Below are 13640 nucleotides of genomic sequence, written 5' to 3'. Positions count from 1 at the left end.
CTTCAGAACGAGAAATAGTATTGGAATTGGAAAGAATGCGAACAAAGCATGGTGTTCTGAAAGGGGACACCTCACCGTCTCGCCTAGATAAATTTGTGAAGACATTAGAAGAAGAAAGGGATTATTACAAAGGTGAAGTAGAATACCTGCAGGATATGATATCTGCAAAAGGCAGCCCAGTCTGTTCTCCAAGACGTGGACGAAGTCCAATGCGAGTTTCACCTGTGAAGGTACTGAGAGCATTGATGAATATTTTCAAAAGGAAGTGGTTTTAGTTTTCACTAACTAAATTTACTCATGTAACTTGCACATTTATGTTTACTCTTCCTCACTTTCCAATCTTGATATACTTCTTTTAAACTAGTAAAGGTTTGAAACTTTTGATTTTTGTAAAATAACTTCTCACAGGATTTAACGACTATCTGATGTAACCTGCTATAGATTATCAAGGCTGCTGATCTGTGAATAAGGAAGTCAAATCATATTTTTGTTCCATAGTATTCTGACAGTGTTAGCATTGTCAGATTTGAATTGCATAATGAAAATGCCTTGTAATAATTAATTATATGCCATCAATGTTTTTAAATCCATATACACAGGAATGGTCGAGAAGGTGTTTGAGGTTACATTTAGGCAAGGAGGTATGTAGAATCTGAGGGGTGAAATGAAAGTAATTAATGGTAAGAGTATAATCCTGTTTCTGAAAATACTGGTTTAGGTGTGATAGGCATGGGGTAAGTGAATAGAGTCTAGAAATGTTAGGGAGCAGTTAGAAGTTATTGAGAAGTGTTCCAACTATAGCTTGAAGATATAAATGATTATCCAAGAGCACTAGAAGTGGATTGAGTGGGAAGAATAACCAAAGAGGAGCATTTGAAATACAGTTAAAATAGAACTATGTATGTATTTCAGAAGCCTTTACAAAAAATGTAATAGAACAAAATGCAAGAAAATTGTGGAAACAAGTGCTGCATAACTACAGATGGAGTTGCTATGCACAAGACCATGTATTACCACAGAATTTCCTATGAACTCAATCTTATTTAGAGGATGCAATTGGTTGCAAAATTTTATAAGAGATAATTTCCCCTGCTGTAGAAGGACAATGAAGACAATGAGTCTGCCAACTCTGACCCTAGCTGAAATTATGGGGATGGATTCCCACATACTGTAGTCATGACACACCACCAGTCCAATTAAGTCTTAACTAAGCATATTTATTAATTTAATTAATATGACTTTTCTTTCAGACAGACAGTTTAAAGGTTGATGCCACTGATACTTATTATAAAGGAAACGTTGCCATCGTGTCAGAAGAACATAAGGCTTCTTTTTCATTAGAGAGCAGTGGCTTGTGAATTTAACTTGAGGGTCACCCCATATCAGGCAAGAGATCAGCTGGAGAATGTGGGACCTTTACGTTAATCTCAATAGGTACAGGAATTGAATCCATGCTGCTGACTTCGCTGTGCATCACAAACCAGCCATCCACCCAAAGGGACTGAATCACCTGTTATAGAGTTATAGAAACAGAAGGAAGTCAATCAGCAGATTGTGATTTTCTGGCTCTTTGTTTTATTGTATCACAAATACTGAAAGAAAAAAGGAACCCTTGTTGTATGCTACAGAAGCTCTGGCCTCAGAAACAAAGTTGAGAACCTAGATGTCTCTTTCTTAAAAAATATTTTTTTTTAATAGGATATGGGTGGTGTTGGTTAGACACTTTTCATCGCTAATTGCCCTCAAGAAGGAGGTGAGCCTGCTTCTTTGTCAGAGCAGTCCGTGTGGTGTAGGTACACTCACAATGGTTTTAGGAAAGAAACACATTTGTTTATATAACTTCATGAGGTGGTAATTACAATGCTGTATGTTCACTGTCCATCTGCTTTATATAAAAGCCTCTTTTACAAACCCTGCTTATGGAATATTAGGCTTAATTCATTAAAGATTTATGGTGTTACTTCACACAGACTAGTACCCTCAGCTCTGAGCTGCTACAGGCTATCAGAGAGCGAGATGAGTTACAAGCAGTGTTGGATAACTTTGAGCAACACATGGCAGAAATCCAATCCAATGTCAAGATGGTGACTGCAGAACGAGACAGGTTACTTATGGTTTATGAACAGGTATGATGGCGTAAGAATAAATTGTGAATTCGCCATTTGGTTCATTATATAGAAAGGTGTCTGTTCAGTGCCCGTATTCCTAAGAGGATTTGGCATAAGACCATTTTCAAGTAGTTTTGAAAAACATCAAGCAAGTATCACTTGTAGTTCTACTTTGTTTCCCACTTTATTGCTCTGACCTGATAGAAATTTAAATTAAAATGGTTTGTTGGTTAATTGGGTTTTATTACTATTTGCTACCCTATTTTTGAGAGATATCACTGTTACTGAACAAACACCTTTGTGACAGCAGGCCTATCCTTGTAAAAGACATTGAATAAACTATCCAGTTTTTAAGGCAAATCATGTTACCCATCTTAAATGTGCATTTTTGCCTTGGTGAATTTTTCTTTCATATTGCGTACTTTTCTCTGGGCTGCACAAAAGGGAGATTCTCAACAAAATAATCTAAAGCACATCAACAGACAGGTTTAAGGCTATATGGAATTAAAATTAATATGCATATAAATGCAAAGTAATATAGATTGCAGAAGGTGTGTACAGAACATAAGTAAATGTTAAATAGCAAGAAACATTTCTGCTGTCTTTATTAAATGTATTTAATTATATAGTATTTAGATCTGTTAAAAATAACAATATGAATATCTCCAAAGTGAATTGTAAATATAATGTGGAATGCATTTGATTTGCCCTTTTTGGGAATACAAGAATATTGCAGTCAGAATTTTAGCAGTCAAATCTCTAGAAAACATACCTTAATTTGCACCAAGTCCCACGCTCAAATAATTGATGTGCCTAGCTGTGAGTTGACTCATTGTCCACTAGTACAGGATCAGCCACAGCAGCGTCCTTTGGACACTACACACCTTGCTGTTCTAGGCATGTCCATTAATGTAATTCTGTGATGTTCCAGTGAATTGTGCACATGTTGGAAACGTACACAAGTCAGAGTACGTTGTCCAAAATCAACTTAACAACAGATTTTTTATGATTATTTTAAAGCTACTCTGTGCAGAAATGCCAAATGGCCAACAAAGGCACAAGTTAAGACAGCTTCAATTCTTAAGGAAGCAAAAAAAATTGACTTTTTTGGACCCATTCTGCAGACAAGATCAAGTATGAGGTAGCATAGAGCATTTCTGGTGTGTAAAGAAAAATTGTTTGCCTTCCGAAAGTCATATGTTGCCAAATTATGCAGTGATGGTGATTACAATGCATTTCAGAGCTTTTCGCCATCAGCTTAATAAAGCTTAAAGTGAGGGAATAGCCAACAATCTGGTAACTATTCTGCACTTTTGAATTGCACAAGCTTTCCATGCTTTACCATGCTTCTCTCTAGTCCAACCATGGCAATCTGAATACCTTGTCCCTAATTAAAAGCAGTTCACAACAAATATGAATCACACTGTGAAGAGAGTGCACAGGTTTCTCAGAGTTGGCTGCTGAGAAGGTCGGTAAAAACAATGACTGCAGATGCTGGAAACCAGATTCTGGATTAGTGATGCTGGAAGAGCACTTACCTGCTGAGAAGCCATTCAAAATGAATCACAGTGTTCCAGGTGTAATCTGAGTAGTGCCATTTATAGTTTTAGCAACACTATTTTTATATTCCGTTCTCATTGAAATAAAGGCCAAAGGTCCATTGTCATTAAATAAAAACGGAATGTCCTGGAATAAGGTTTTAGTTTTGTTTCTTATTTCAGATTTATAGCTGTATTTTGGCTTGAGACCGTCTGCCTTTCCTTTTACCTGCTGAACCTGGATGCTAGTTTTATGTGATTCATGCTGTGCTAGAGTGCTTGAGAGAAGATTGTATAGATAGCAAAGCTACAGAGGAATTTTAAAACGAGGATAGGAATTTTATAGGAGAAAGTGAGGACTGCAGATGCTGGAGATCAGACCTAAAAATGTGTTGCTGGAAAAGCGCAGCAGGTCAGGCAGCATCCAAAGAGCAGGAGAACGACGTTTCGGGCATGAGCCCTTCTTCAGGAATGATTCTTGAAGAAGGGCTCACGCCCGAAACGTCGATTCTCCTGCTCTTTGGATGCTGCCTGACCTGCTGCACTTTTCCAGCAACACATTTTCAGCTGGGAATTTTATAGTTAAGATGTTTAACTCAGAGCTGATTAGATCAGCGATCACATAGATGATACAGTTAGTAAGTTTCGGATGACACCAAAATTGGAGGTGTAGTGGACAGCAAAGAGGGTTACCTCAGATTACAACAGGATCTGGACCAGATGGGCCAATGGACTGAGATGTGGCAGATGGAATTTAATTCTGATAAATGCGAGGTGCTGCATTTTGGGAAAGCAAATCTTAGCAGCACGTATACAGTTAATGGTAAGGTCCTTGGGAGTGTTGCTGAAGAGACCTTGGAGTGCAGGTTCATAGCTCCTTGAAAGTGGAGTTGCAGTTAGATAGGATAGTGAAGAAGGCATTTGGTATGCTTTCCTTTATTGGTCAGAGTATTGAGTACAGCAGTTGGGAGGTCATGGTGTGGCTGTACAGGACAGAACTAAAGGGCATAGGTTTAGGGTGAGAAGGGAAAGATATAAAAGAGACCTAAGGGGCAACTTTTTCACACAGAGGGTGGTACATGTATGGAATAAGCTGCCAGAGGATGTGGTGGAGGCTGGTACAATTGCAACATAGGTATATGAATAGGAAAGGTTTTTGGGGATATGGGCCGGATGCTGGCAGGTGGGACTAGATTGGGTTGGGATATCTGGTCGGTGAGGACCGGTTGGACCGAAGGGTCTGTTTCCGTGCTGTACATCTCTATGACAGGGGAACTGGACTTGGTGCAAATTAGGACAAAGACAACAGTTTTGGATGTCATCAAGCTTAGCAATTATGATGCTGTCCTGTGTTTAAGCATAATTTAAATAATTTGAAATTAATTTTCCTGCTCCTCTTAAATGGACCTTTTCTTACAGAATCAAGATGAGTTGAACAAATTAAAAAAGGAAGTACTAATATCACCGATCTGCCAAATGCGTGTGGAGGAAGAAAGAGATGAAGCTAAAGCAGATCTGAAAAGAATGGCAGCTGAGAAAGAAAGTTTGAGAGAGAGAGTAAAGGTATTTTATAATTATTAAAACATTATGTGTGTCATACAAACATTTTTTTTATTTCTTTGTGGGATGTAGGCATCACTGACAAGCAGCATTTTTATGCCCATCCTTAATTGCCCTGAATTGAGTTGCTTCATCAGGCATTTAAGAGTCAACCACATTGCTATGGATCTGGAGCCTCATGTAGATCAGACCAGGTAAGGATGGCAAATTTCATTCCCTAAAGGACGTGCAATGAATCCGATGACTTTTAATGACAACAATAGCTTCCCGGTCACTATTACTTGGATTAGCTTTTAATTCCAGATTTATTTGAACTGAAATTCCATCAGCTTCCACAATGGGGTTGAAATACATCATCAGCATTACCCTGTGCTTGTGGATTACTAATTCGGTAACAGTGCTACTATGCCATTGTCTCCCTTTCTTATTTAAGATCTAACATTTTAATTACTTGAATTATGAAACTGCATGATCATTGCACTTTTAAAAAGCTGTTTAATGATAAATGTTTACTGCCACTAGAGGGACCTATCCTCACATAGCATATAACAATTTTTTAAATACCAACGTTTGATTTCACTTATTGATAGTTGAGTTGTCTGTTTTAATGAATGTATCTCTAACAGTTTTAATTTTATTTTCAAGTTATCTTTGATATATTTTCTCAAATTTCTTTTTTTTTGTTGTGTTACACTCCTCCACTCTATTTTCTGATTTTAAACTTATCAAGCCAGTAGTGAATTGGCCACTATTGTTGTTTTGGGAGCTCAAATTCTGTTGCACATTAGGAATTAGAATTCCCAACTGGTATTCTGGACTTGCAATAAAGCAAACAGCATTAAAATTCAAATTAGAGTCATGGAATTAAAGTCTCTTGAGTTTTAAGGATGTAGCAGCTCCTAGTGGTTGTGGGTGCTTTAAAACTTTTCTCCTAATTTTGTACTGAATAACGTTCTTCCTCCTCAGAGTGTAACAGACATTTAAAGAATAGGGAGTGTCGTACAGACATATGAATTGCAGTAAGCCATTCAACCCATTGAACCTGCTATGCCATTTGATAAGCTTTGATTGATATGATTGTGGCCCCAGTTCCAGTCTTCCCCTGTACCCCTGTACCTTTGGACTCCCTTGTCAGTCAAGGAGCTGTTTAACTCAGCCTTAAAAACATTCAGTGACCCTGTCTCCACTCCTCTGGGAAAGGGAATTCCACAGCCCAATAGCCCTCTGAGTGAATACACTTTTCCTTATTTTTGTCTTAAATCGGAGGCCCTTCGATTTTAAACTGTGCTGCTTTGTTCTTGTGACTCTCAGAAGGTGAGATATTCACTAAGCACCCACCCTGTCAGTTCTCCTCAGACTCTTGCATGTTTCACGAATATTTATATTCTTCTGAATTCCAAAGAAGCCGGATGTTTGATCTTTCATCATAAGACAATCACTTCTTCCAGGAATCACTTGAAGGAACTTGCTCTGGACTGCTTTTAATGCATTACAATTTTTCTTTCAAGTAAGGAGACCAAAGCCTGCACTGCAGATGGTCTCACCAATGGCATAGGCAATTATGGGAAACATTTCTCTTTTAAGCTCCATTCTGTCTATAATAAATCTCAGCGTTCTCTTTTAAGCTTGTGCTGTTCCTGCAACCTAACTATTTGTGATTTATATCAATGCACTTTTAAGAGTGAGACATATGTCTGACAAAATAAAGAGAGCGTCACATGCCTTATCAATTGTACATTCCCTGATGTGCACAGAATGTGGTACCAACAAGTTATTGAAAATAGAAATGATTTGAAGTGCCTGTATCTGTTGATGATTGAGATTCCAATGATTAACCAGTGCTGAAATTGAATAATTAAATAATGATTTCCTGAAATTGTGCCAAATTATAAGTATTTAAAATGCAATTTCCTTACTAGAGCATCCTTGAAACAGCTGATCTCAACACAAAACGAATGGAACAGACTATATCACAGTTAGAAACTAAAACGTACGAAGTAAGTATCTCGAGGCAAACAGTGTTAATAATAGTTTAATGGATTGCCTTCATACGTTTTGTGTCTGAATACATCTACTCTGTAGGGGTACTTAGTAATACATCTGTTGAATGTAGAGTTGTGGGCTGGTTGAGAATTACTAAAGCTGATTTCAAATATGCTATGAACTATAATAGCATAACTGTTAAATATTCTTTGAAAGTCTTGAGATTGAATTGCAACATTTTATTCATTGCTTTTTAGAGTGTAACCTTTAAAATGCAAAAACCTTTTGATGATTTGCATTAGTTGAGTGCAAAATGATCTCAATTTGGAGGACGTCCTAGAAAGGTCTTCAAATGAGGCTATCTGAGTAGAGCTCAGCAATAAAAAAAAGCGATTACCTTACCGGGATTATGCTACAGGCATCCCAACAGTCAGAGAGAGATATAGGAGCAGCTATGTCAACAAATCACAAAGGTGTGAGAGAAACAGGATTATAATATTAGGGGACTTTAATTTTGCTAAGATTAACTGGGATCATTTTAGTGTGAAAGGATTAGGTGGATGGAATTTTAAACTGCATCCAGGAGAGTTTTTTGTGCCTGTAATCCAACTAGAGGTGGGATAGTGTTAGACCTAATCCTAGGGAATGAAGCTGGTTGAGTGGTTGAAGTTTCAGTGGGTGAGCATTTTGTGGATAGTGACCATAACTCTTAAGTTTCAAAGACATGAAAAGGGATTAGGATAGTACAGAAGTGCCTAAATTGGAGGAACTCAATTTCAATATCAGTAAGTAGACATTATTATTTTCTGTTTGAACTTTGTTTCCTATTTGGATATGATAGATAAGTGATATATCCTGTACCATTTTGTTTTAAATTTTATTGAATTATTAAATGTTGTTGTTGATGTGTAAAAAAAAATGAGATTAGTTCTACCTTTGCTATTCATCTGCTTGGGGTTAATTCCAGCAGTGCAGCTCTTTTGCAAGCACATGATGAAACTTTAACAGAATGAAGGAATTTGTCGAGAACAGCTGAACTCCAGGAAGCCAAGCTATTGGCAGCAGATGCAGATTTTTAAAATTCTTCTTCAACAGCCATTTAATTTTGATTTAGAGTTGTTGATGATTTTTTTCTAGTGTGTAACACTTTTGAATCTTTTTTGTTGTATGGCTCTGTGCACAAATTTCATGTATGTGGCCTGCATTAGACCTTTGCTTGTGAACTTGCATCTTACAGGTAATATTGGTCCTAGTCACCAAGTGGTGATTTATTTAAATTAATAGTGAGGTTTAAGCATTGAAAACAACAGATACAAAATGGTAACATTTATTTTCTGTTCTAAACCTGAAGTCAGTCTCTGCTTATGCCCTCTGCAAGTCACCTTGCCTGTGAGGCCTGACTCCTGTTCGTTACCTCATTTCTTCTGATTACAACCCACCCTCATTTTCTAACCCCATACCAGCTCATGTTGTAAACGGTTTCTTCTCCTTGTGAACTATCTCTCTCCTTTTCAAAACTATTGTCATTTTCCTCTTTGAGGAAAACTTGACCCCTCTCACTTGCAAAATGTGGTCCTATCTCCAGGGTCTTTCCTCTTCAAATACCTTTCTCAAACACAGAGGATCTAAGTGTTCTAATGCATGAGTCACAAAGTTAATATGCAGGTACAGAAAGTATTTAAAATGCAAATGAAAAGCTTTTGATTATTTTGAGTCACAATTAAGCAAAAAAAGTGAGGATATTATGCTTCCGTTATATTGGGCATTGGTGAGACAGTGTCTTTCATACAATGTGCAGTTTTTTAAGGAAAGCTGTAAATGTGTTGGAAGTAGTTACAGGAGGTTTACTAGATTGATATCTAGAATGAGCAGTTTATATTGTAAGGAAAGGTTGAACAGACTGAGCTTGTTTCCATTGGAGTTCAGAATCAGAGGTGACGTGGTCTATGTGTCTAAGAGCTTCAGTGGGTCTTGACAAGGTGGATTTAGAAAAGATGTGGATTCAATCTGGAGCTAGCAGGCACTGTTTTAAAATGAGGGGTCAGAATGGAAATGATTTTTTTTTAAACTAGGTTTGTGCAACAGGTGGGGTCATTGAATTTTTTTTAATGGCAAAGGTGGATAGATTCTTATTAGGCAAGAGAATCAAAGGGTTTTGAGGATAGAATTCAAAACAAACTGATCTGTCATGGCCTTATAGAAGTACAGAACAGCCTCAAGGGGCCAACAGTTTTATTTCTGCTTTCAGTTCATATCCCTTCATTTGAATCTGTTCAAAGAATTTGATCCTGCCCTAATCAAAATAACAATTCCCTCTAATTATATTTCCTGTTGTGTGGGCATCCAAGGGCTGTGTGTGGCAGAGACCTCCAGAACCAGACGTCAGTGTTACAAACCTTGGAGTGACCATCTGCGTGTACAGCCACACAGCTTAGATGGATCATTGATGGCACCAATCCTCCACTCCACATAAACCTCTACTCATCGGAAACATTGCTGCCTGTATCCTATCCCACACATATGCCATTCTTCATTCACTTTTGTTAATGACGTACAATCGATCCTTGAGATCAAAATTTAAGACTCCAGCAGTTTGGGGGAGGGGCGCTGGGAATACAAAAGATGGAAGGAGGTGAGGGTATGGGTGAAAGACCAGAGAGGGGGTGGGGGCAGAGAGGTCGGGAAGAAGATTACAGGTCAAGAGGGCGGTGCTGAATCTGGGGGTTGGGACTGAGATAAGGTGGGGGGAGGGGAAATGAGGAAGCTGGAGAAATCTACATTCATCCCGTGTGGATGATTCAACCAGCTTCCTCATTTCTCCCCCCACCCCCCATCTTATCTCAGTCCCAAACCCCGGATTCAGCACAGCCCTCTTGACCTGTAATCTTCTTCCCGACCTCTCCGGCCTATCACCCTCACCCTCACCTCCTTCTATCGATCGTATTCCCAGCGCCCTCCCCCTCCCCCCCCCCCCCCCCCCCACCTTTTAGCTCAGCCCGCTTGGCACACCAGCCTCATTCCTGAAGAAGGGCTTATGCCCGAAACATCAATTCTCCTGCTCCTCGGATACTGCCTGGCCTGCTGCGCTTTTCCAGCACCACACTTTTCAACTCTGGTCTCCAGCATCTGCAGTCCTCACTTTCTCCTCTGTGCTACAGCTCCCTGATTCCTAAAGTTATTTCTCTGGCCTCTTACCAACCTGTGCTGTCTTGTGGATTTTTTTTAATTGTAAGTTTAATATAATTGCAGATTGTTACTGTATACTGTACTTTTTATTTTTGTTTTTGTACAGCTTGATGATGAATGCTTCAACCTCAAGAAGAAAGTAGCAAAACAAAAGGAAGAAATAACAGCAATTGAAGAAAAAAACAAGTGTCAATCACAGAAACTCTCACAGGCCATAGATGATGCTGAACAGCACAAGGGCGAGCTGAGTTCAATTAGGTTGGTTTTTTTTTGTTCTTATCTTCATATGTTGGTTTGAAAAACTGATGTTTGTGCATAAAATTTAAAATTGTACAGATGTGGAATGGTATTGTGACAAAGCTCGACAGTTTAGTATTGTTAGTTCAGTATAGTAATATAGTGGCTCCTGCTTAGTGTGGTCAACCCTTGTGTTAGACTTGAGTTCTTGTATTTGTCACAATGATCAAAGGAGCTGCATTATGTTCATGCAGATGTTATGAACAATTGGAGTTTCAGCTTGCTAGTTAAGCCATTCCATTGCTTATGGAAAATAAATATTAATCTGGGGAGTTTGTCTAATAATCCTTCAACCTTACGTGAAACATACGGATGTCAGTGGTACTGCTCGTGATACTACTGATCAGTAGAATTTATTTTGAAATTTGTTCATGGGTTATGGGTAACACTGCCAGCGTTTATTACACTTTCCCAGTTTTCTTTGAGAAGGTGATGATGAGCCACTGCCTTGAACATCTGCAGTCCATGTGACAAAGTTACACCCACAGTGATAATGGCAAATAAATAATACAAGGCTGTTGATCTAGTGATAATGAAGGATGAGCGATATAGTTTTCAGAACTTGGAGGTAATGTTTTTCTGAAATGGCTTGATGTTCTAGGCTATAGACATCGCAAGTTTGGGAAGAGCTGACAAAGCTCCTTTGGTTGGTTATTACGGTGTAAAAGGTATACACTGCACTTTTTTCCTTAAGGCAGTCCAGACAAAATAATTACTTCATTTCAGCTTTCTTGACTGCTTTTTAAATAGCATTCACTCAGGCAAATGTAGAATATCCATCACATTCCTCATGCCTTATAGATGGTTGAAAGGCTTACAGGAATCAAGAGCTGAGTAACTGACTACAGAATTACCAACTTCTGACCTATTTTTACAGGATATACATACAGATGGTTCAATTTAATTTCTAGTCTGTGGTGATGTTCAAGATATTAACAATGTTACTATTGACTGTCACGAAAAGATGCTTAATTTTTCTCCTATTGGAATTTTGTTGCCTGATACTTGTGCAGCATGAATGTGATTTCATATGCCAGTTTAAGCCCAAATGTTATTAGACCTTCTGTATGCATGCACAGTGTGTTCATTATTTGAGCAGTACAATTGATACCAAGCATTGTGCAGTCATCATCAAATATGCCTCTGGGCATTATCATGTTGGGAAGGTCACTACTTGAAACAGCTGGAAACAGTCAGGCCTAACTCATTGTCCTGAAGCATTCCTGCAGCAACGCCACTGGAACTAAGATGATCGGCCTTCACGAACCACAACCATCTGGCTCATTAAATATTCCTTACAATTCACAAACACTTTGGTTACTACAATCAGTTGTATGCTGAGTTTGCCCTCTAGCCTAATTTAAATGACCTGGGGTGGGGTATACTAAGAAGCCATTCCAATTGCTATTCTTGAAATCATATCATGATTCCACCTTGGCAGCTTTGGGTTTGCATGTGCTATTTTTGCGGCTGAAATCCAGTATTTCACCTGCATGAAGTGGAACTTTTCAGCTATAATATGAATTCAGCCCATTGTTGAAAAATGCTTTATTACTCCACATAATTTCTGCAACGTTTTTCAACACTGATGCCCTGCATTCTTCATTCACAGCACTTTGCAAAAGCACCTGATGTGTTTTCCATATCCTTGGCTGTAACCAGCTCATAGCACTACAAAAATGTGAACTAGACTGTAGCTTCGTAAGCTACCCTTTTCACATATCATAATATATTTCTGTTCTCCAGAATGGTATTCATTCATTCTCTGGAATGAGGTTAAATGGATGGTATGGCAGATAAGAAAAGGAAGGCCTCAGGTTTATGCTAATTGTTCCTGAAAAATCAACAATGAAGGCGGGATGGAGAAAAGTTGGTGAAAGAACTTCATTGTGTTATCCAACCATTCCGGACAAAGAAAAAAGGACTTAGTTGGGAAACTAACAATAATTCCCCTATGCAAGCAGAACCAGAAAGGAATGTAAGAATGCAATTTTCAATGTGCCAAAGAAGGTGTTTACTATCGTATTCCTGAATTCGATCCAGAGACCTCTGTGGAAATCTGATGGAAAGTTAGTGTAGCTCCTGAAAATCATGTAAGCTTTGACTAGATCTTCAAGCCAAGAAAAATGACTGAAAAATGCTGGAATGTCTTTACAAGTTGGTTAAAATGTTAAAATGTATGTAGGACTGCCACTCACATAGCAAGTTATACCAAGATAAACTCTTGTTTCGTAACCAACTGCCAAAGATCCAAGGAATAAACTCCTAATTTGACCATGTCTGTGGCAAGATCTTTTAGATCAGTCTGAATGGAGCACTCCATTCACCTCCAGTCAGAGGTGGAGGCAGATAGGGGCACCAACACAAGCCATGTCTATTACTGGTTTCATGTGACTACAATATCATCAGTCAAAGCAGAGTTCAAAGCTACCTGTTCTTTTCCTCCAGAATAACTTTTTAACTGGACATGTTGAGCTGAATATAATCACTTGATGGACTTCAAGGGCCTCTTGTAATTCACATGAAATATTGTGGTTTGTATCCCCTAATCAAGCTACTTTTGATTTGAGGAAAATTTCATTGTTTGCAATGAAAAATGGTTATGTGCCTGTGCTTTCAGATATCATTAAAGATGTTAAGAAAGGAAAAACCATGTCAAACAATCTCTGTAAATATGAGAGGCACAGATGGCAAGAGTATGGTTTCAGATTTGTATGCTCCGTTGAGACTGGCTGTTTGCAACCGTCCTGTAACCAATTTAAGATGACCACAATTCTGGCAAGCATAAGGAAAATTTAAAATATAAGATCTCCTAATATGCAACAGGATAGAACTCTGTCACAGTGCTGTTTGAACTTTCATACTGACGTGGATGGTTGAAGAATGCTGAAAATAATTATGCACCCATGGATATAAACGTAGAAAATAGGGGCAGAAGTCGGACATTCAGCTCTTCAAGCCTGATGTG

At 38.4% G+C, this 13640-nt stretch overlaps 1 protein-coding gene across 4 annotated transcripts in view; it reads left to right on the top strand.

Moving 5' to 3' along the window:
- The window catches only part of cep135 (centrosomal protein 135), a 137223-nt gene that overhangs the window by 85682 nt on the left and 37901 nt on the right, over positions 1-13640 (top strand). For 3 of the 4 annotated variants that reach the window (XM_060830705.1, XM_060830698.1, XM_060830692.1), the window contains 5 exons: positions 7-230; positions 1971-2126; positions 5066-5209; positions 7126-7203; positions 10482-10633. In XM_060830705.1, coding sequence (XP_060686688.1) covers positions 7-230; positions 1971-2126; positions 5066-5209; positions 7126-7203; positions 10482-10633 — 754 coding nt within the window. The remainder of the gene's footprint in view (positions 1-6; positions 231-1970; positions 2127-5065; positions 5210-7125; positions 7204-10481; positions 10634-13640) is intronic. The other variant, XM_060830712.1, reaches the window with a different exon arrangement.

This window comes from Hemiscyllium ocellatum, chromosome 1 (assembly GCF_020745735.1).
Source record: "Hemiscyllium ocellatum isolate sHemOce1 chromosome 1, sHemOce1.pat.X.cur, whole genome shotgun sequence".
Lineage (NCBI taxonomy): Eukaryota > Metazoa > Chordata > Chondrichthyes > Orectolobiformes > Hemiscylliidae > Hemiscyllium > Hemiscyllium ocellatum.
The sequence above is the reverse complement of the archived record's forward strand: the minus strand, read 5'-3'. Positions and strand labels throughout refer to the sequence as shown.